The following is a 23,822-nucleotide window of genomic DNA, read 5'->3' as shown; positions in this document are numbered from 1 at the left end:
GACTGGAGCCAGAGAACCCACCCGTTCCCGGAGGGAGCCCAAGACTGACGTGACGGATGGCGGCAAGGCGGGAGTGGAAGGGAGAATGTCGCCCGGCACCCGCAGGGGCGAACCGTAGACGAGCTCGGCCGAAGATGTGCCCAGCTCAGCCCGCGGGGCCGTACGAATGCCGAGGAGGACCCAAGGCAGCTGGTCAGCCCAATCGTAGCCAGTCAGGCGAGCACAGAGGGACGCCTTCAGCTGCCGATGGAAACGCTCAACCATCCCGTTGGCTTGGGGATGATAGGCGGTGGTCTGCTGTAATCGAGCACCATACAGCTGCGCCAGCGCGGCCCAGAGGGACGAGGTGAACTGGGCTCCCCGATCTGTAGTGATGATAGCCGGGACCCCGAAACGAGCCACCCAATGCAACGCCAGGGCCCGTGCACAGGAGGCCGCCGAGGTGTCCGACAACAGGAGCGCCTCCGGCCAACGAGTGAACCGATCAACCACCGTCAGTAGATGAGTGTAACCCCTAGAATAGGGCAATGGACCCACCAAATCCACATGGATGTGGAAAAAACGGGCGGGGGGAACCTCGAATCTCTGGTATGGGGGCTGGACATGACGATGGACTTTGGAGGTCTGGCACGGAATGCAGGCGCGTGCCCAGGCACCACCGGGCGAGGGCGTGGGAGAGTAACGTCGCACCACAACTTGGTACCTGTGGGGCCACACGCCACCTGCTCTAAACGCAGTCCCGAGGTTGTGGAGGCGTACACCGCGGCAGTCCCTTCCAGGCGCTGAGCCTCCGCTAGCTCCTGGAAATCCACATGTTTACTAACCTCGGCTACGGAGGGAATGGCCGGCCGGGACAGGGCATCAGCAACGGCATTCAGCCTACCCGCAATATGACGGACATCGGTCGTAAACTCCGAAATGAGGGTTAGGTGCCACTGCTGGCGAGCCGACCACGGATCAGAAACCTTAGCAAAAGCGAATGTCAAAGGTTTGTGATCCGTGTAGGCCACGAAAGAACGGCCTTCTAAAAAATAACGGAAGTGGCGGACTGCTAAATAAAGGGCCAGGAGCTCCCTATCGAACGCACTGTACTTGAGCTCCGCTCGAGAGAGCTGCCTGCTGAAAAACGCCAGAGGCTGCCAATTACCGTCGACCTCCTGCTCCAAAACCTCACCCACCGCCACGTCTGAGGCATCCACCGTCAGAGCTGTGGGGGCGGAGGTGCGCGGGTGCACCAGCATGGTGGCGTTGGCGAGGGCCTGTTTGACCGCAACAAAAGCCGTCTCCGCAGCTACGGACCATACCAACTCCGCGGGGTTACCTGCGAGACATTGAAAAAGGGGGCGCATAACCCGAGCTGCTGCAGGCACGAACCGATGATAGAAATTGACCATGCCCACGAATTCCTGCAAGCCCTTGATGGTAGTCGGGCGGGGGAAAGAGCGGACCGCGTCCACCTTAGCTGGTAAAGGAGTGGCACCGGCCGGAGTAACCCGGTGACCCAAAAAATCCACCGCGGACAGGCCGAATTGGCATTTGTCCGGATGGAGAATCAGGCCATGGTCTTGCAGCCTCTGGAACACCGTGCGGAGGTGGACCAAGAGCTCCTGGACCGAACAGCTGGCAATCAAAATATCGTCTAGATAAATAAAGACAAACGGCAACCCTCGACCCACCCTGTCCATCAGACGCTGGAATGCCTGAGCTGCATTTTTAATGCCGAAAGGCATACGCAACCACTCAAACAGTCCGAACGGGGTAATGGTCGCTGTTTTTGGAATGTCCGGCGGGTGGACCGGGATCTGATGGTATCCCCGCACCAAATCAATTTTTGAAAATATTGTCGCCCCCTCCAGGCTAGCTGAAAAGTCCTGAATGTGTGGAATCGGATAGCGGTCCGGCCGTTTTGCCGCGTTGAGTCGACGGAAGTCACCACATGGTCTCCACCCCCCAGACGCTTTGGAAACCATGTGCAAGGGGGAGGCCCACGGACTACTCGAAGGCCGAATAATTCCCAACCTCTCCAAGTTTAGGAACTCCTCTCGCGCCCTGGCCAGCTTGTCGGGTGGGAGGCGCCGTGCCCGGGCAAAAACCGGCGGCCCTTCGGTTGGGATGAAATGGACGACCCCGTGCTTCTCCGAAGGTGAATCAAAACGCTGGACGAGGAGCTGCGGGAAGTCGGCTAGGACCGCATCGAACTGACCGGAAGCCGTGGTAATGGACTGGATAACTAGGCTGGGTGGGGCGGCTCTTGTAGAAGCCTCTGGCCCAGTACCCCGAGGCCGTACATCAGCCGAGGGTTGTAGGCCCCTCCCTCGGACGTCTGCGACCAAGGAAAACGCCCATAGGAAATCTGCCCCCAATATGGCCTGGCCCACATCCGCAACGATGAATTCCCAACGGTAAGTCCTGGACTCGAAGGACAGGGACATGGTCCTTTTACCGTATGTACGGATGGTGCTACCATTCACTGCAATTAGGGGCGGTCCCTTTTCCCCCACTCGAACTTCACAGTCATAGGGGGGCACAATACTTACGACCGCTCCCGTATCCACTAGGAAAACGATCCCGGTACTCTGATCCGTAGCGTAGAGGCGGTGGTTACGGCCAACCGAGACTGCCTCTACAGTCGATCGGCCCAGGCGTTTCCCGGAAACGAACACGGGGATCTACAGCTTCGTGCCTCGCTGCCCCACTGCCGATGGAAAGAGCACCAGCCACGCCTATCCGGCTCTGTTGGTCGAGCCCGCTGCCAATGAACAGGCGCCGCCGCCCTCTCTTGGCGGGCCGACTGCGAAATAGCGGCCGATGCGTCGCTCTCCCGGCCGCACCCCCGACTGCCGCTGGGCCTCGAGACCCGGTTAACGGAGCCGTCTCGGGTGTTGCGCTCCTTAACGAGCGTGTCGGCCTTCTCGGCGAACGCTACCGGATCTTCAAAAGGGACGTCCGCCAACACCAACCTGACGTCCCCAGGTAGCTTCTCCCGAAAGGCCGCTTCGAATATCATGCACGGCTGATGGTCGCCCGCCAAAGCCAGCATCTCGGACATCAGCTCCGACGGCAGTCGCTGCCCCAGGTCTGGCAAATGGAGGAGCTTCAGAGCCCGCTGGCTCTGGGCCCAGCCGAAGGTCCGCAGCAGAAGCTTCTTGAGCCCCACGTACTGGTCCGTTTGGGGTGGACTGGTCAGGTATCGGCTGACTCGCGCAGCCACCTCCGCCTGCAGACAGCTCACCAGGTGGTGGTACTTCTCCTGGTCTTCCTCCACCTTTTTAAGATGGAACTGTGATTCTGCCTGCACAAACCACAGGTGCGGCTGATGGGCCCAGAATGGCGGTAGATGAATTTCGCCCGCGCTCGCTCCCGCCTGCGACATGCTGCTGCTTTCTTCCTACGTTCGAGGTCACCAATGTAGTGAGTCCAGACGAGTGGTATTATCCAAATACTTTATTGGTATAAAACCCGTGACAAACGCAACAGACTTCTTTCTGGACGAACACTAACTTCACTCACTAATCTAATCTCTAAACTAACGTTTGGCGCCAAGCATTTAAATACCCCGCGCTCCCTCACCCCGTGACCGTAACCCAATCCGAGGGTTCTATTACCTGGCCAATCCCTATGTCCCTACAGTCCCCCCATTTCAGGGCACCATAATATTTGGGACACATGGCTTCACAGGTGTTTGTAATTCACCCCTCCCAACCCTTCCGAATTTGGCTGAAAGTTTACGCTTATTTCATTTCCGTCATTCCAATTTCACCTCACATTTTTCCGCAAAACAGTCGGTAATTGCAATTAGTCAATTCGGTCGCTAGGGGTTCCGCGAGGAATCCCCCCCACCCTGGAAGTCTCCCCGAAAATGTGGCACCTAGGCTGGGCAAGGCAGCCAATCTCGACCTATTCGGGGCTTCCATGGCCAATTTGTCAATTCGGCCGCTAAAGGTCACTAGGGGTTCTGCGAGAAATCCCCCCGCCCTGGAAGTCTCCCTGAAAACGTGGCACCTAGGCTGGGCAAGGCAGCCAATCTCGACCTCCGGGACTTCCATGACCGATCGGTGGGTTGAATTTGCAACCTGCGGCCGAGGCTCTGGAACCTCAGCCCAGCTGGAGCCAGCACATCTATCCCCATAGCCGACTTCCTTGGCCTGCTGGATAAACCAGCTAAGCTCTGGAACCAAGAGTTTTCTGCGGACAGTGGTCATTGACAAATCACACCTGACTCTTGACGATTGTTTCTGATCTGTCGGACAGGTGTTTGGGGATTTTTCTTTATTATAGAGAGAATTCTTCTGTCATCAGCTGTGGAGGTCTTCCTTGGCCTGCCAGTCCCTTTGCGAATAGTAAGCTCACCAGTGCTCTTTCTTCGTAATGATGTTCCAAACAGTTGATTTCTGTAAGCCTAAGGTTTGGCTGATGTCTAACAGTTTTATTCTTGTTTTGTCAGTCTCATAATGGCTTCTTTATCTTGCATTGGCACAACTTTGGTCCTCATGTTGATAAACACCAATAAAAGTTTCCAAAGGTGATGGAAAGACTGAAGGAAAGACTTGGTACTGGGAGCTCTCTTATGCCTGTATTAAAAAGGCATTTAAACACACCTGAGCAATTACAAACACATGTGAAGCCAAACATTATGGTGCCCTGAAATGGGGGGACTCTGTGTAAACACAGCTGTAATTTCTACATGGTGAAACCAAAATGTATAAAATGGCCTTTATTGCAATCTGACAATGTGCACTTTAACCACATGTAATTTTTTTTCCTATTACAAATCTCAAATTGTGGAGTACAGAGGCAAATAAATAAATGATGGGCCTTTGTCCCAAACATTATGGAGGACACTGTATATGTATTATAATGTTGCGTGCTATCATATAAGATAAATTTAACAGAACTGTTAATTATAAAACAGAAACTGTTTTGCAGCTTTATGGTTCTTGCCAGATAACTTTTTCTCATGGTTCTCGTGATGGAGCAATTGCAACATTTCAATTGATATATTGTCTTTGCCAAAATTTGTTTTCCGCGTAATGTTCAAAAAGCGCTTTGATATTTCCCAGCTGTTACTAAATTGTATTAGGCTCCCAATTTTGTCATTTTGAGCAAGACCTTGAACAATAAACTTGCGATGTCCTTTGATATTATCTGTAACATACCATGGATTATAGGCTTACATATAAGTCTGGATCTGAAATGTACAATTAGTATGTTACTAGACCGAGTGGACCCGTTGGGCCCATTCCTCGTACAGGGGAAACAGGGAAGAGGAGAGGGTGTCATCACTGAGTGAGCCCTGGACTCAAAGCCTCTCCTGTATTGGTGTAGCACCCTCCCCCACTCAATCCCCCTTATCCCCCCCCTCCTCCCCCCACTGACCCACTTCATCCCCCCTACCCCACCCCCACTTGTCCCTCCCCTGCCTCCACCCCCAACCCTGCCTCCACCCCCAACCCTGCCTCTACCCCCATTCCCCCCTCCCCACCCCTATTCCCCCCCTCTCCTGACCCCCACCTCTCTCCCCTCCTCCACACCCCCACTCTCTCCTGCCTCCCACAGTCCCCCTTTCCCCCCACTCTCCCCCTCCTCCCCCCACCCCCACTCTCCTCCTCCTCCCCTCCACCCACTCGGCCGCCACGCCCACTCCCCTCCATGGAGCCGTGGGCTGTGAAAGGCACTTACCAGTGCCCGTGCGTTCAACGCTGACTGTCGACGTGCGAATCTCTGCCGGGGCGGGGCCGGGGGAGAGGCGAGTGGAGATGAGGGGCGAGGGGAGAGGGAACGACTGAGCGCGGGCGGGCGGCGGCACTGCCGGCGGTCATCTTGTTTTTGCGAGTGAGGAGCAAATGAAGTTGAACGTGGAGCATTGGGATGTCATACACTGAGGAGTTTCAGGAAATGGTGTTTCAGCTGCAATGGTGGTGATGCTGGTGGTTGTGGGGATTTCCATTAGAGATCTCTAAATTGCCAGTGATTCACTTCAGCTGTGAGGATTTAGTGCAGATAGTCTGACTACAGAAAGGCATCCCATGCATGGGAGGTATTTTCTCTCTCTTTCTCTGGGGAATGTTAGTTTAGTTTAGAGATACAGTACAGAAACAGGCCCTTTGGCACACAGAGTCCACGCTGACCAGCAATCCTCACACACGTAACACTATCCTACACACACTAGAGACAATTTAGAACTTTAATGGAGTGTTGGAGAAAACCACGACATCTGGAGAAAACCTGCGCTGGTCACGGAGAACGTACAAACTCTGTACAGTCAACACTCATAGTCAGGATCAAACTTGGGTCTCTGGCATTGTATGGCAGCAGCTCTACTGCTGTGCCGCCCCTTCTAACCACTTGAAAAATAATAACGAAATACCATCTACTCTATTGTGGCATTTGTAAAATTGAAATGCGTATGCTTCAGCAGAACCTATTAATATGTTCTTGTCCTCTTCCCCTTAATTCACAATACCAAGAATCCTTTAAAGTTTTCCATCTTTGAGAAATATTCAGAAGAATACTATCTACTGAGATGATATACTGTACCAATGGAGTGCTTCTTTGAACACTGACACTAAGAAATATTTTAGGATTTTGATGTGTTAGAATTGCAACAAAATATAGATCATACCCCTCCCCCACCTGAGTCATCCTACTAGTTTCACTGTTCGCATCCTTGTATCCCTGCCAGTAGCACATGTTTCCCAGCCAACAACGGGCCATAATGGACTTCACCCTTCCTGAGGTCATCTGTTGCCGCTCCTGTTTTGTTCTGGCCTTCTCTATCTTTTAGTCTGAAGAAGAGTTCTGACCCAAAATGTCAGCTATTCCTTTTCTCCAGAGATGCTGCCTGACCCACTGAGTTACTCCAGTACTTTGTGTCTGTCTTAGACAAAACACATGTTACTGGAGGAACGCAGTAGTTTGGGCAGCATCTGTGGAGATCCAGATCCCAGCATCCGCAGTCTCTTGTGCCTGCAAGTTTAATATAATTTAGAGATAGTGTGGAAACAGACTTTTAGTCCACCGAGTCCACATAGACTATCGATCAATTGTTCACACTAGTTCTTTGTTATCCCACTTTTCTCATCCACTCCCTACACTCGACGGGCAATTTACAGAGGCTAATTAACTACAACCTCGCATGTCTTTGGGAAGTGGGAGGAAACTGAAGCACCTGGAGAAGCCCGCACTGTCACAGGGAGAATGTACAAACTGCACACAGACAAATCCCAAGGTCAGGATCAAACCTGGGCTTTCTGGCACTTTGAGTCATGCAACTCTACTAGCTGTGCCATTGATAGAGTTGTATAGGCTCCATATTCCATGCACTAATTTATAGGAGGACATAGTCTGAAGAAGGGTCTCGACTTGAAACGTCATGCATTCGTTCTCTCCAGAGATGCTGCATGTTCTTACTAAGTTACTCTAGCTTTTTGTGTCTATCTTCAGTAAAATAACACAGCAGCCTGTCCTTTGCTTGTATGCCTTGAGCCTGTTGGCATTGAACTGAAAAGTTCACTGAGAAGTTATTGGCACCTTTATTTAAAAGAATAGGGTGCTTCCTTCTGTCCAGTTTTGCCATTGACCTGCCCATTGTCCACTTGTCTCTCCTGTCTGACCCGTTGACAGTTTTTCTCATTCGGTCTCGCACCTAGCATATTTTAATAAGTCTTCATTTTCTTCTTCAGACTTACCTTGTGATTTTCCCAGAAGGAACACGTTACAATCCAGATTACCCTCAGGTGATTGCAGCAAGTCAGGCGTACGCTCGTAAAGAAGGTGAGATTGCATCAATATTTAACTAATAGCTCAGCAGTGTGTTGGTTCGAACCAGAGTTTAAGTCATGCTTAGTCGAACTACCGCAGTCTCTGTTGACTGCAAGAGGGAGTACTTTGCTCCAAACTGGCATTCTTGCACAGGGAGGCAAGAAGGATCCAATGAGGTATAAGACTGAAATGTGGAGATTTGCGTGCTGAAATGTGGAGATTTGTGGATAAGTGTGAGGTTATCCACTTTGGTGGTAAGAATAGGAAGGCAGATTATTATTTGAATGGTGTCAAGTTAGGAAAAGGGGACGTACAACGTGATCTGGGTGTCTTAGTGCATCAGTCACTGAAAGGAAGCATGCAGGTACAGCAGGCAGTGAAGAAAGCCAATGGAATGTTGGCATTCATAACAAGAGGAGTTGAGTACAGGAGCAAAGAGGTCCTGCAGTTGTACAGGGCCCTAGTGAGACCGCACCTGGAGTACTGTGTGCAGTTTTGGTCTCCAAATTTGAGGAAGGATATTCTTGCTATTGAGGGCGTGCAGCGTAGGTTTACTAGGTTAATTCCCGGAATGGCGGGACTGTCATATGTTGAAAGACTGGAGCGACTGGGTTTGTATACACTAGAATTTATAAGAATGAGAGGGGATCTTATCGAAACGTATAAGATTATTAAGGGGTTGGACATGTTAGAGGCAGGAAACATGTTCCCAATGTTGGGGAGTCCAGAACCAGGGGCCACAGTTTAAGAATAAGGGGTAGGCCATTTAGAACAGAGACGAGGAAAAACTCTTTTAGTCAGAGAGTTGTGAATCTGTGGAATTCTCTGCCTTAGAGGGCAGTGGAGGCCAATTCTCTGAATACATTCAAGAGAGAGCTAGATAGAGCTCTTAAGGATAGCGGAGTCAGGGGGTATGGGGAGAAAGCAGGAACGGGGTACTGATTGAGAATGATCAGCCATGATCACATTGAATGGCGGTGCTGGCTCGAAGGGCCGAATGGCCTACTCCTGCACCTATTGTCTATTGTCTATAAAATAGGCAGAAGAATCCTTTACGCATCACTTTTTGTGCTAATTGTTTGAAGGGTTATTTAGTTGTTAAAAATAAGTTTTGTTTTGTGCCTTTGACATGAAAAATAAGAAAGTGTAGTGGCCTGGCGGAGGCCAGAGAAAAGGCAAGACGCCAGGCAGTGTTTTGTTAGATTCTTTTATTAGGCTGTGAGCTCCTGCCCACAGCGTAGTTCTCCTAGGGATAAGATACGCCTTCCCTTGGCCTGGCTTTTAACCCCTTTCGCCTGTCCGTCACGTAACGAGGGGGCTGACCCAAGGAGTGGCCTGATCCGCCACAGGACCCCCCCCATCACGCCCATAAGGGCGAGCATGTCCTCCAGAAGGGCCGACGGCCGTCGGTCCCCGAGCCCCTCCTGGCTCATAACGCGAGTTGCCCTCTCGGCGTCGCTGAGGCCGAACCTCCTGATAAGGAGTTCTTTAAGGCCCTTATATTTGTCATCCGCGGGGGGGTCATTAAGGTAAGGCTTTACTCGCCTTGCTGTCGCCTGGTCCAGGGCGCCGACGACATAAAAGTACTTCGTCAAGTCGACGGTTACCCCTCGCACAGCAAACTGTGCCTCTGCCTGCTGAAACCAGACCTCAGGCTCTTCGGTCCACAGGGTCGGGAGTTTGAGGGAGACGGCCTCGAGGTCGGCAGGACCGAGGGCGGCAGGACCGGGTTGCACATTATCGTTTGACATCACTACGTGTGATGTCCGTCGAGGTCACCAATGTAGTGGCCTGGCGGAGGCCAGAGAAAAGGCAAGACGCCAGGCAGTGTTTTGTTAGATTCTTTTATTAGGCTGTGAGCTCCTGCCCACAGCGTAGTTCTCCTAGGGATAAGATACGTCTTCCCTTGGCCTGGCTTTTAACCCCTTTCGCCTGTCCGTCACGTAACGAGGGGGCTGACCCAAGGAGTGGCCTGATCCGCCACAAAAGGGAGAATTGAGGACCAGAGGCCATAATCTCAGAATAAAAATACATACGTTTAGGGTGGAGATGAGGAGGAATTTCTTTAGTCAGAGGGTGGTGAATCATTGCCACAGATGGCTGTGGAGGCCAAGTCATTGGGTATTTTTAAAGCAGAGATTGGCAGGTTCTTGATTAGTAAAGCTGTCAAAGGTGGCGGGGAGTAGGTAGGAGAATGGAGTTGAGAAGAGAAATAGATCAGCCACGATCGAATAGCAGAGCAGACTTGATCGGCCGACTGGCCTAATTCTGCTTCTGTGTCTTTTGATCTTGTGTGATAATAAATTGGTGCTATGATTTGACATTAGAGTTCTTGTAGTTAGAGGGCTTTGTATTTTGCAGTAGTTTCTGCATCTTGAATGTTGGAATTGTGGTTCCCCCCGAGACAAATCTGTTCAGTTCTGTTGCTTGGCTATGGAAAACAAAACATTACTATTTTCTTAGTTCATTAATATTTAAACTGTGGTGAACCCTCAAAAAGGGTTATAAGCAGTAATAACAGCATCCTAATTTATTCTCCGTTTAGTTTAGAGTTACTGGATTATAGATTGGCACCTCAGTTAGGCTTACCAGAAAACCTACGAGCACAAAATTTGGTGGCACGGTCGCACAAAGGTAGGGTTGCTGCCTTACAATGCCAGAGACCCGGGATCGATCCTGACTGCAGGTGCTTTCTTTAGAGAGCTTGTATTTTCTCCCAGTAACATGCGTGGATTTTCTCCGGAATCTCCCGGTTCCTCCCACATTCCTCAAGTCGTACAGGTTTGTAAGTTAATTGGCTTGGTGTAATTGTAAATTGGCCCAAGTGCGAGTAGGATGGTGTTGGTGTGCGGGGAATGCTAGTCGGCTCGGCCTTAGTGGGCCAAAGGGCCTGTTTCTGTGCTGTATCTCTAAACTAAACTAAAACTAAAGCCATCGAGCAGTGTCTTTCTCCCCACATCATTGAAGCTTGAATTTCTTTCTAGCTTGCTTCAAATCTGTCTTATACTCACAGCAGTGTAGCTGCACTCTGTTGCCAAATCAACACCTTATCTCCCACATTTGTCATTGGCCTGCTGTCTGTTTGGAATATATAGTTTACCCTTTGCTGGAGCCTAGGCCTTAGCTAAGTTTTCTATCGAGTGGGATGAGAAAGTTACATATTAGTAGAAATGATTTTTGTTTTTTCATGCTGAGCTTACAATCTAGAGTTGGATCAGAGCTCGGCAAGATTTTTGGGTGTGTGAATCAAGGCTCAAATTTAAGCACCAGCACACCTTCTGTACTTTCAAATATGTTCATAATATTATAGTTCTTATCGAGGTGTACAAGATCTTGACAAGAATAAATCGGGTTGACGCATAGACTCTCTTGCCCAGAGTAGGGGAATCGAGAACCAGAGGATAGATGTTTAAGGTGAAGAGAGTAAAATTTAATAGGAAACTGAGGGGTAACTTTTTTACACAAAGGGTGATGGATATATGATACGATAAACTTTATTCACACCTGGAGGGAAATTGGTCTGCTGACAGTCACAACACACAAGGCACACAAAAACTTGAAATTAAAAGTGAAAACCAAAAGAAAAAGACAAGCGACTGTTGTCTGGCTGCCGTGTGCACGGCACCTTTGCCGGAACAAATGAACAAACAAACACAGACTTGTCCTCTGGGCAGAGGATTCTAAACTAGAGTGGCCCCACACCCCCCCCCACACTGGGTTCCCCTCCCCTCTCACGCTCATCGACCGCGAGGCCCCGCCGAGGCCGAGGCCGCCGCCGAGTCTCCTGCTGCTGCCCCGAGGCTCCCATTGCCGTCACCGTTGAGGCTCCTTTGGCCCACACAGGCCTCGCTGCCTGACTTCACCGCAGTCCCCTGGGAGGCCTGTGGGCAAGTCGGGCCTACTGGGGTGCGTTCCGGTCCTCGGTCGTTGTTCTGGTCGGCGGTGGCACGGTTATTCGAGCTGAAACGAGCTTCCGGAGGAGTTAGTTGAGGCAGGTTTAATAAACATTTAGACAGGTACATGGATAGGACAGGTTAGAGGAATTTGGGCCGAACGCAGGCTGGTGGGACTAGTGTAGGCGGGACATGTTGGCTGGTGTGGGCAAGTTGGGCCGAAGGGCCTGTTTCTACACTGTAAGGCTTTGACTCTTATCACTCTATAAACAACTTTTTATGTAACTTATTAAGTTTGAATTAATGTAAGCAAATGAAAGCAACCTGCTTATGAATCCTATCTAGTTTCTAGATGTACATTTTTATGTTGATAACACAAATAAGCTACAATAAGTAAATCCTGCTCTGCACTTGTGTGGCACATAACAACATAACAGTTATATTCTTATTTACGATGTGAAATTGACTTGTGGTTGTGCTTCTTGTCATCATTTAGTTTAGTTCAGAGATGCAGCACGGAAATAGGCCCTTCAGTCCACCGGGTCTGCGCCGACCAGCGATCCCCACATATTAACACTATCGCACACACACTAGGGACAATTTACACTTGTACCAAGCCAATTAACCTACATATCTGTACGTCTTTGGAGTGTGGGAGGAAACTAAAGATCTCAGAGAAAACCCATGCAGGTCATGGGGAGAACGTACAAATTCCGTACGGACAGCACCCGTAGTCAGGATCGAACCAGAGTCTCTGGCGCTGCAAGCGCTGTAAGGCAGCAACTCTACTGCTGCGCCACCGTGCCGCCATTCTTGGCACTGTACTTCTCATGAGTGAATAAAGACAACATTTTTGGTTGTTGGCTGAGAATTTAAATGGCTTATTCACAAGACAATATTATGAGATTTGTAAGCTCAGATGCAAATCTTGTGCCATGGGTTTGACAGCTTATCTAAATATCCACTTTATGTTTTGGATGCACAGCATGCTATTACCAGATTTTTCAAGTCTTGCATTATTCACAATGGTTTTCAAACAGTGACATTCATCAAGAACAGCTTATTTCTCAGGCATTAATACTGCGTGTTATATCATTGCACGTGGAGGAATTCTCTCCATTGCTGTTCTGGAATAACACTTTATTCTAACCATAAATTTGCTCTTCAGTATGGACCTCGTTAATTTGAAAACCAGTGGAAGTATAGCTAATATCATCCAGATTGAATTGTGCCAGAACAACAACCTTGCTTTCAACGTCAGTAAAACCAAGGAGCTGAATGTTTACTTTAGAAGAGGAAGGATTCACAAACCTGTCTTCAGCAGTGGAGAGTGTCAACAACTTCACTTTCCTATGTGTGCATATCTCTAAAGATCTGTCCTGGACCGAGCACATTGAAGAAATCATAAAGAAAGCACATCAATGCCTCTGCCTACTTGGGGGATTGAGGAGATTTGGTGGGGATTGAGGAGACACAAAATGCTGGAATAACTCAGCGACACAGGGAGCATCTCTGGAGAGAAGGAATGGGTGACGTTTCGGGTCGAGACTGTTCTTCAGACTGATTCAGAATCGGTATGTCGACAAATACTCTCGAGCTTCTGCAGGTGTACAGTAGAGATCATATTGACTGGTTGCATAACTGCCTGGTTCGGCAACTTGAACACCCAGGAATGAAGGAGATTGCAAAAAATGGTGGACACTTTCTGGTCCATCAAATGCACTGACCTCCCCACCATTGAAGATGACTATAGGATGCCCTGCCTCAAAGGCAGCCAGCATCATCAAGGACCCACACCACCCTCGCCACACCTGTATCACCTCTCCCATGGCCCTGATTGTACTCCTGCCATTGGGAAGAAGGTATAAGAGTCTGAAAACTCTGACCAATTTCAGAAGCATCTCTTTCCCAACAACTATCAGGTCATTAATAATAACGCTATAAATCTACATATTACTAAAACTCTCGGTTTGTTTGTGTATATATGTTTGTGTTTATGTGCGTGCCATGCCCTCTACACCGCCAAAACGGTACACGATAGCGCAACAATTTTAGGCCCACCCTACTCACCATTGTCCCGGGGACCCTTTAAAACAAGTTTCATTCAAATTGGTGTTTTATTTTTAAAGTTAGAGAGATTTTAAAGTTTAAAAATTACCTTTTAAACCGATTTCATTATGATCTCCAGCGTGTGACGTCACAATGGGACCCGCACGAGTGACAGCCAATGAGGGAGGGGGCCAGGGAGTCACAGCCAATAAACTGACAAATGCGCTCCCTCCGAAGGACTGCCACCCGTCCCAGCATGCCTCGCGCCTGACCTTCCTCCAAAGAAGATGGCCGCTGGCAGGACGGCCACTCTCCTGCTGCTGGCCACCCGGGGCCGGGGTGACTCTCCCCTTTCCTCTCCCCCCGCACCCGGGGGAGATTCCAAGCAGGAGGCAGATGGTCGTCGTCTCATCGTTCGCCTCCGACTCCTCCAGTGCCAGCTTCAACCGACGGCGTTGTCGAGATCCCGCTCCCGCCCAGTGCCCCGGGCCATCACCGGACTCCTCCAGCGCCCACTTCGATCACTGCAACAAAAATGGCGGCCCCTCTCCTCCTCCAACTCCCGCTCTGCCATCTTGTGCCAGACTCCCGCCACTACGCTGCCCGCCGAGAGGTGTAGTCCCAGCTGCCACCCCTCCACCTCCCAGCCCCAGCACACCGGACAATCACCGGACTACAGCCCCACCGTGCGCACACACACACAGGGTAATAATAATAATATAATGTAACAATTATAATACTTGAAATATAATAATGTAAAAATATTAAATGTTATATTGTACATCTTTCAATATATATTAATCTCTTGCAGGGGAGGACGATGTGGGGGGTCTGACTGATGCCCGGGTGGGGGGTGGTGGGGGAGGGGGGGTGGAGGGGAGGGGGAGTAGGGGTGGGGGGTGGAGTAGGGTTTGGGGGGGTGCGGGGGTGGAGTGGATGAGTGAGGGGGAGGAGGGGGGATAAGGGGGATTGAGTGGAGGGGGTGAGGGTCCTACACCAATCCATGAGAGGCTTTGGGTCCTCTCGTTTCGGCTGCAGCGCTGGCTCCACGGAGCCAAGGTCACTGGCACCCTCTCTCCTTCCCTGTCCCCCCTCTACGAGGAATGGGCCCAACGGGTCCACTTGGTCTACTACTATCTAAATTTAGAACTATGAACTGCCTTGGTTGAACTAGGAACTTCTAGCTTCTGTTTTGATTTGCACTATGTGGGGGTTTTTTAACTTAACTTTTTTGACCTTTGTTAATTATGCTATCTATTGAATACTGTGTTTACAAACCTGTTTTTGCTGCTGCAAGTAAGAATTTCATTCTTGTGTTTCAGTACATATGACAAATAAATACTCTTGATCACTCTTCAACTAACTGGGTTTGCTGAAAGAATGAGGTACAAATAATAATAATTCTGTGTACTTTACCTGTTGGTAATGGGATTTAAACATGGAATGACATCCTAGAACTGTGAGGTAATGTTAGTCATGTTGGGTTGACAGCCAAACTGGATGTGGTGCAAGATTGAATGCAAGCGCTATTTGAGTAAGGTGTTGGCAGGTTATCCAAGAGTTTTGGGAAGGTTCATCCGGGAACATACAGATATGGATGAAGAGTTCAGTTTAAATAAAAACCGAGGGAAAGGAAGAGACAGATGCGGTTATGAAATTATCAGCAGACTATATTTTTGTATCAATTGAGCTCAGATTGAACACAAATTGCATTGAGAAGACAAAATGTGTAAGAAGGAACTGCAGGTGCTGGTTTACTGTGAAGATAGACACAAAATGCTGGAGTAACTCAGCGGGGCATGTAGTTTTGTTCAGCTTATCGTAAGCAGTGGATTTGGGGTAGATCATGAAATCACAGGTAAAGATACGTTGGGGGATGGTGACTGGAAGGAAGAGATGGGGTAAATACAGTCTTTTACCCAGAGTAGGGAAATCCAGAACCAGAGGACATAGGTTTAAGATGAGGGAGGGAAAGATTTAATAGGAAAGGAGGAGCAGCTTTTTTTCACAATGGGTAGTGGATATAGAGAACAAGCTGCCAGAGGCAGGTTGAGGCAGGTACTATCACAATGTTTAAGAAACATTTGGATAGGTACATGGCTAGGATAGGTATAGACAATAGGTGCAGGAGGATGCCATTCGGCCCTTCGAGCCAGCACCGCCATTCAATGTGATCATGGCTGATCATTCTCAATCAGTACCCCGTTCCTGCCTTCTCCCCATACCCCCTGACTCCGCTATCCTTAAGAGCTCTATCTAGCTCTCTCTTGAATGCATTCAGAGAATTGGCCTCCACTGCCTTCTGAGGCAGAGAATTCCACAGATTCACAACTCTCTGACTGAAAAAGTTTTTCCTCATCTCAGTTCTAAATGGCCTACCCCTTATTCCTAAACTGTGGCCCCTTGTTCTGGACTCCCCCAACATTGGGAACATGTTTCCTGCCTCTAACGTGTCCAACCCCTTAATAATCTTATACGTTTCGATAAGTTTGGAAGGGTATGGGCAGGTTTGGCTGAAGGCCCTGTTTCCACACTGTGACTGATTCTGTATAATCGCAAAGGCATTGGCCAGAGAGCAATGCATTTCAAGTTTGGAATAACTAGCCTGTCTGGTGAATGTAACCCATCAATTTTAGGTGCAAAGATTATAGTGCCGAACATTTTAATCCTCGCACTGTCAGTAATAATGTTTTCTTGCTGTTAACAACATACCAGTGACTCTCAAATGCTTAGAACAACTTGTTTTTGTGGCTGGGTTGTCAACAGATGAGCTGCAGTGGATTTTTGACACCTTTGAAAACTGCCAGGAAACAATTAAACTATTAAATTGAATTTATCGCCTTTTGAAGAAAGGAATGCCAGGATCTGAGCCCCCTTAATAACAAGGCAGCCATTCTCAACCAACTTCTAATGAATTTGGAGGGTGGTGGGAATGAGGTGCCAGAGGAGGTAGTTGAGCCAGCTATAGATTAACATTTGACAGACATTTGGACAGGGTAGGAATGGGTTTGAGGGAGGTGGGCAGGTGGGATTAGTGTAGATTGAGCATCTTGGTCGGCATGGACAAGTGGGGACCAGGGGAACTCTATCCTTGTTCTGTCTGGGGGGAAGGAAACAAGAGCAGAACTATGGAGCACAGAGAAGTTGTGGGTGAAGGATCCATCAATGACACCACGCGGGGGGGGGGGGGGGGGGGGGGGAACCATATTTACGAATGCTTTTAATTAAAAAAACAATACTGTGCATATCAAAACAGAAACTAGAAGTTCCTAGTGCAACCAAGGTAGTTCATAGTTCTAAATGTATTTAGTATTTTTAGCATTAGTATTAATAACCTGATAATCATTGGGAAGATGTTTCTGAAATTGATCACAGTTTTCAGACTCTTTACACCTTCCTAATGGCAGGAGTACAATCGGGGCCATTGGAGAGGTGGGACGAATGCTTTTACGTTTACTATGTGCTTTAAATCTGGTAATTTTCCCATCTTTTGAACATATACTTATGAAGGAAAGTATTTTAAAATGTTGAAAGAGTTTGAAATATGTTTAACAATTTCCGCCACTTAATGGGTACAATGAAGTGCTCTCCTTTCTTGAGAAATGGGGCTGATTTTTGCAATTGGGTTTGACAAAAGCCAGTTGTTATGGACTGGGAAGGGCACTGTGGAAAAGATTACAGCCCTTGAATTTGGAACATATCTGCCTCGACTTATTGGACAATTCCTCCTGGTGTTAGTATTTGCTTAAAGCTATCATTTGTTTGGTTTGGACCTTCATTTATGTATATCTTTGATAAGTGCGACTGTTAAGTCACTGATAACCAAAGGTAGGGCGTCTAAAATGTTGTGCAATAATCATTGAAACAAATTCTGGGTCATTGGGTAATAGAATTACCAGACTCTCTTAAAAACTGTACAAAGTGGTTGAATTCAATTCTGACCAGCACCTCGTATTTGGCTCGGGTAGCCTACACCACAGCAGTATGAACATTAACTTCAAATAGCCCTTGTTTTCCCTCTCACTCCATTCCCTCCCCCTTCCCAGTTCTCAGCACTTTAACTTCCCCCCAATCCCAATGTGACCTTTCCATTGTCAGAGTGAGGCCCATCGCAAATTGGTGGTAGCTTACACCCCAGTGGTATGAACATTGACTTCTCTAACTTCAAATTGCCCTTGGTTTCTCTCTCTCTCCACCATTCTCTCCCCCCCCCCCCCCCCCCTTCCCAGTTCTCCCACCAGTCTTTCTGTCTCTGACTACATTGTATCTCTGTCTCACCCACTCCCCTGACATCAGTCTCGAGGAGGGTCTCGACCCAAAACGTCACCCATTCCTTCTCTCTGCCTGTCCTGCTGAGTTACTCCAGCATTTTGTGTTTACCTTGGAAGGGAAGCACATGGTTTTGAAGCTCGTGGTATCAACTTTGAAACCCAGTTGGTAATGTGCAATAATGCAAACGTGACAACGACCAGTCTGAATAAAGATCTCTTCTACATGTATGGTGCATTAGTTCCAGCTGGTACAGTTGTGACTTTCATATGAAACAAAATTTAGATAATGTCATAATTTTGTGGCAAGTTTTTGCACGTGTATTTTCTACGATTGGTAGCATAGGGATTCGCAACAGAAACCATGGATACCCTGTGGGATATTATTGGTTTAGTTAAGAGATACTACGTGCAAACAGTCCGCGCCGACCAACGATCCCCGTTACACTAACGCATACTACACGCAAGGGACAATTTACAAATTTATCAAAGCCAATTAGCCTACAAACCTGTACATCTTTGGAGTGTGAGAGGAAACCGGAGCACCCGGGAGAGAATCCATGCGATCACAGGAAGAACTTACAAACTCCATAAAGATGGCACCCATAGTCAGGATCGAACCGGGGTCTCTGGCGATGCAAGGCAGTAACTCTATTGCTGCGCCACCATGCTGCCCTTCTGAGCTCTTCTGGATGAATGATGCATTAGTTCCAGCTGCTACAGTTGTGACATACATATGGAAGCACCATTTACATGATGAAATCATTTTGTGGCAAGTTTTTGTAAGTTTCCATGATTGGTAGCATGGGGATTCACAACAGAAAACATAGACACACTGTGGGGGATATTGCTGATTTGCCTGGTTTTTGCAAACAAAATTGGGCACCATTGCAGATTTTGAATTCAACAGCATTAATTGATGGAAATAACAAATCATGACACTCGCACAAATCTTGGGACTCATTATAAAATCTCAATGTTGTTTAAACCCTATTTTCACGTCTGTAAAGGAAACTATTCCCAGTAATTCTGCGTATAAGGATGGGGGAGGGGATTATTTGCAAAATTTCAATGTACTTGTGTATTAATTTTGTTATTGGAAATTTTCAGTAATGTTTGACGTGGGATTCATTGCGTTCATTAATTGTTCAGTGGGAAAGTTATCTGCGTCTCTGAATTATTAATCAATTCGACTGTTCTGGTTGTGAACTTGCATTCAAATTGGAAATAATTATGTATTGCATTATATCATTCTTATTATGCATTATTAAAGTTGTTGAAAAAAGCTGAATCCAAGACACTAGTTAAGTTGATGTATGTCTTCACTTTAACTTGTTAATCCTAAAAAAAAATACTTGGCAATCTAGAGCTTTTTTTTAAACCACTGATGAACACTTGCTGCAATCAACTTGGAGACTTTACAGTTCAAAACTAAATAATCACGTTTGGAAACAATGTTGAGGTTTAGGACTCGAGCAATTTTAAGTGCATTAAAATAAGTAACCATCAAAATTAAAGGATATTTATTTTAAGATATTTTTGTCCTAATTCTGGCATTGCTGTTTCTGCATCTTAGTGTGAAAATGATTTTCATTGTTTGTTCCCAATGTTGGTATAATTTTCCCAAATGGGGAAAAAAAATCATATTAATCATAAATCACTACAGTTACTTCAACATATGGGAAATGTATAATCATTATTGTAGTGATACTGGTTAAATGTTGTTTCATCCAAATGATCAACAGACACATGCAGAACCAGTAAAATGTAGTACTGAAAAGTGCTTGGACAATGGGACGTAGTGGGCTGAAAGGCCTGTTCTTATTCTGCACTGTTCTATAATGGGCATGAGTAAGAACTGTTGTCAGCTGGCTTGCCTTGTTTCACTATTTTACACATCCAGAGTTAACTGTTTCGTGTTGAACTTATTGGAATTGTCTATCCAATTCTTTCTACTTTGTTTTTCATGTGACACAAACATGTAATTAACATGTATACATTTAAACCCATGGTTGGATTATATTAACTTCAGTATGTTGTGGAACAGAGGCAGAGTTGCTTCCTTACAGTGCCAGAGACCCGGGTGTGAACCTGACAATGCGTGCTGTCTGTACGTTCTCCTTGTGACTCTTGAGTTTCCTCCGGGTGCTCCGTTTCCTCCCACATTCCAAAGACGTGTAGGTAAATGGGATTCTGTAATTTGCCCCTAGTGTGTAGGATAAAACTAGTGCATGGGTGATCATTGATCGCACTTGTTGGGCCAAAGGGCCTGTTTCCCGACTGTATCTCTAAACTAAACTAAACTAAACTATTGCCCATTGAATGCCAGTATTACTGACATAATGTGTAACCTAACCTTGGCATCTTCCAGTTGTAAAGATACCTTTGTTCATTTTCAGGACTACCAGAGTTAAGACATGTAATGTCTCCGCGTGTGAAGGCAATGCGAATAGCCGTTAACACCTTGAGGTGCCACCTAGATGCAGTGTATGATATCACTGTAGTATACGAAGGCACTGTAAAAAATAATGGGCAACGGACAACAGCACCATCCATGCCTGGTAAGTACATTTACGTGTTCTTCTCTTGGGAAGAAGCATTCTTGGCAAGCCAATTGTGGCTGACAAATTAGTATATTGCAGTCATCTTCTTCTTAAGCCCTTTGCTCCTCTAGGGAGCATAGGCCATTGACAAATGTCCTCCACCTCACTCGGTTGTTGACGGTTCTTTCGAGATCTTCCCAGTTGAGCCAACTACCAGACATTTCTGCCTGGACACCTCTTCTCCAGCTGTTCCTGGGGCGACCTCTCTTCCTTTTTCCTTGGGGGTTCCATTTCAGGGCTTGCCAGGTGATGTGGCAGGTTTTCTGAGAGTGTGTCCAATCCAACCTTGCCTAGACTGCAACCTTGACGTGGTGGAGAGGCTTGCGTACTCCAGTGATCCTGAGAGCTATGCCGGATGAGGTTTTATATCCCTGGCAGGCTCAACCAAACCGTACGGGTGAGGAGGCAGATGAAGCAGTGCCTGGTCCTCCAGGTTGCGGTTGGGCGTGGGGTTAACTACCCCACCCTGGAAAAAAGTGTGAGTTACAGAAACTTTGACGAATGAAAACCAAATTACACATCTAGTTGTAGAAGGTGCCCCAGCGACGGGGAACAAGACGCTTCGTTATCTACATGTTGCAGTCATGCACAAGCCATAATGTTCCACATGCAAAAGGGATTTTTCTAATTGTATGTGGATTTTTCAGAGGTACATTTGTAAAATATGCTGTCAAGTTTACTATACCAAAATCCAGTTCCCACTGCCAATAAAAGATAGTCTTCAATGCCTGAAATTAATCATTGCAACTCCTGCTAATCTGAAATAAAAACTATCTCAACATCAAAATACTTCATTGTTCAGCATGTATCCTGTGTGATTTTTGTGAGTTGACTGATATTTTTGAGAGGAAATAAAACGGTGCAGGAGGAACTCAACAGGTCAGGCAGCAGTTCTGGAGAACATGGATAAGTGACCTTTCGGATTGAGTTTTTTCTTCAGAATGTCACCTATCCATGTTCCCCAGAGATGCTGCCTAACCCGCTGAGTTACTCCAGCACTCAGCGTAATGTCTTTTTTGTAAACCAGCATCTGCAGTTCCTTGTTTCTTCATTTTTAAGAGGATGTTAGTGGCATTTACCCACAGTTCTCTGGCCCAAGACTTGCCCTAAACTCCAAAAGCAAAGGGCAGTTCATCTTTCCTACAACTTTAAGCAATGTTTCCTGCGACATAGATTCAGCAAGGGGTGAGACTTGTGAGCTACAGTTGTCTGCAAGCAGAAAAAAACGATGTTTATAGGTGTCCAGCTACAGGAGTTCTTAACTCCTGACATTTTTTTTACCGATCATAATCCTGTAAGGAATTCAGTCCAGCCCTATTAGGTCAAGGAAACAATAGACTGTTGTATGGACTGTGCTACCTTGTTTAACTCAATAATTGCACGAGTGCAGAGACGACAAGTTTTTGTTGTGGCTGCATGTGGCTAAAATACTGGTTAAGCCAGCCTTTGTACAGCAGCAACATTTGCCATGACTGATGAATACGAAGATGATATCAATTCCTATTCTCCTGTAATTTGCTCTGTGTATGTTCATCTTCCACAGCCAAGATCAAGTATGAATATTAATATTTAAAACACGAAGCGAGAAAATGAATTTGTTTTTTCAATTAGTATAGGAATTAGAATTTAATTTGTTTTTAGTATTAGCAGGCATCATAATGGGCAATCAAATTTGTAGTTGGGTATCTCCAATTTCTTGGTTAATACATCTTGTTAGTTCTTTGATAAATGCTGTGCATATTCACTTATTTTTCAGCTAGTCAATTATCAATGGACAACACGGGCATGTAAGGAAAGCATCACTTTTGAAAACAAATTATTTGGACCCAACCATGTGCCCTCAGTTCTATGAGTACTTCAGCTATAGGAATCCCAATCCATGAATTTTGGGATCCTACTTTAATCTCTTCTAGTGAATTAACAGCATCATGAAAGATGTCACCGTGATTGCTTTAGAACACCTCTAAATCGTCACTAATCGACTGAGTTTAGGTTTATTATTGTCACACGTGCTGAGGTACAGGGAAAAGCTTTGTTTTGTATGCTATCCAAACAGATCAGATATGCCATGCATAGATACAATCACTTCAAACTTGATTACAATAGATAGAGCAAACTGGAAGAGTGCAGAATATATTTCTCAGTATTGGTAGCTCATCATTTCCTTAGACGAAAGTCCAACGTTCTTAATGGGTTTGGGTGAATCGAACCGTACCCTAACTCACTGATGGGTCCTTTTCTGAATGGCAGGCAGTGACGAGTGGGGTGCCGCAAGGCTCGGTACTAGGACCCCAGTTATTGACAATATATATGAACGATTTAAGCGAGGGAATTAAATGTGACATCTCCAAGTTTGCAGATGACACAAAGCTGGGAGGCAGTGTGAGCTGCGAGGAGGATGCTATGAGGCTGCAGGATGTCTAGGATAGGTTGGGTGAGTGGGCAGATGCATGGCAGATGCAGTATAATGTGGATAAATGTGATGTTATCCACTTTGGTTGTAAGAACAGGAAGGCAGATTATTATCTGAATGGTAGGGAAAAAAACTGCAGATGCTGGTTTAAATCAATGGTAGACACAAAATGCTGGAGTAACTCAGTGGGTCAGGCAGCATCTCAGTACCAAGGATCAGACACTGGCAAAGGCAAACGTGAGTGGCTTGTGGTCGGTGATAGCTGTGAAATCCCTATCCTTGAAGTAGCGGAAATGCCGGATGGCCAGGTGGAGAGCGAGTGCTCCCGGTCGCGGCGGCTGAGACCAAAAGTGTCCTTGAGGAGCGTTCTGATCCCTTCATACTTGTCGGCTGGTGGCTGGCAAAGGTAATCGATCAGGCGCCCGGCGGTGACCTGGACCAGTGCACTGGTGACGTCGGAAGTTATCTGGCAGATGTGGAATTGGGCTTTGGCTTGCTCAAACCACACTTGGGGCTGTGATGTCCAGAATGTGGGCAGTTTGAGTGAAACTGCATTCTGCTGATCTGAGTTGTCTCCTCCAGGCATGATGAAATCCAAAAGAGGCCGTTTTGGATCGTCGGGATCACCACTGTAGAGGTTCACGCGTTGTATAAACACAGGTTAATATTTAAACGATACAGCTCAACAATTAGTACAAGAGGGCAAGGTGTGTGTTAACGTGTTGACTGTGAGGTGAAGACTAGCTCCGTCGTCCGCTGCACACCGCCAGCAGACCACCCAGGTCGGCGTTGATTGATCAGCCCAGATCATGGCAAGTCCACGCGAGTGCTCAAG

At 47.1% G+C, this 23,822-nt stretch overlaps 1 protein-coding gene across 1 annotated transcript in view; it reads left to right on the top strand.

Moving 5' to 3' along the window:
• The window catches only part of agpat5 (1-acylglycerol-3-phosphate O-acyltransferase 5 (lysophosphatidic acid acyltransferase, epsilon)), a 110,040-nt gene that overhangs the window by 38,657 nt on the left and 47,561 nt on the right, over positions 1-23,822 (top strand). Inside the window, exons 5-6 of the mRNA XM_078398906.1 lie at positions 7,683-7,773; positions 20,371-20,532. Of these exons, the coding sequence (XP_078255032.1) occupies positions 7,683-7,773; positions 20,371-20,532 (253 nt within the window). The remainder of the gene's footprint in view (positions 1-7,682; positions 7,774-20,370; positions 20,533-23,822) is intronic.

The sequence above is a fragment of the Rhinoraja longicauda genome, chromosome 5 (assembly GCF_053455715.1).
Source record: "Rhinoraja longicauda isolate Sanriku21f chromosome 5, sRhiLon1.1, whole genome shotgun sequence".
In the NCBI taxonomy this organism is placed as follows: domain Eukaryota; kingdom Metazoa; phylum Chordata; class Chondrichthyes; order Rajiformes; family Arhynchobatidae; genus Rhinoraja; species Rhinoraja longicauda.
This window is presented reverse-complemented; position numbering and strand designations above follow the sequence as displayed.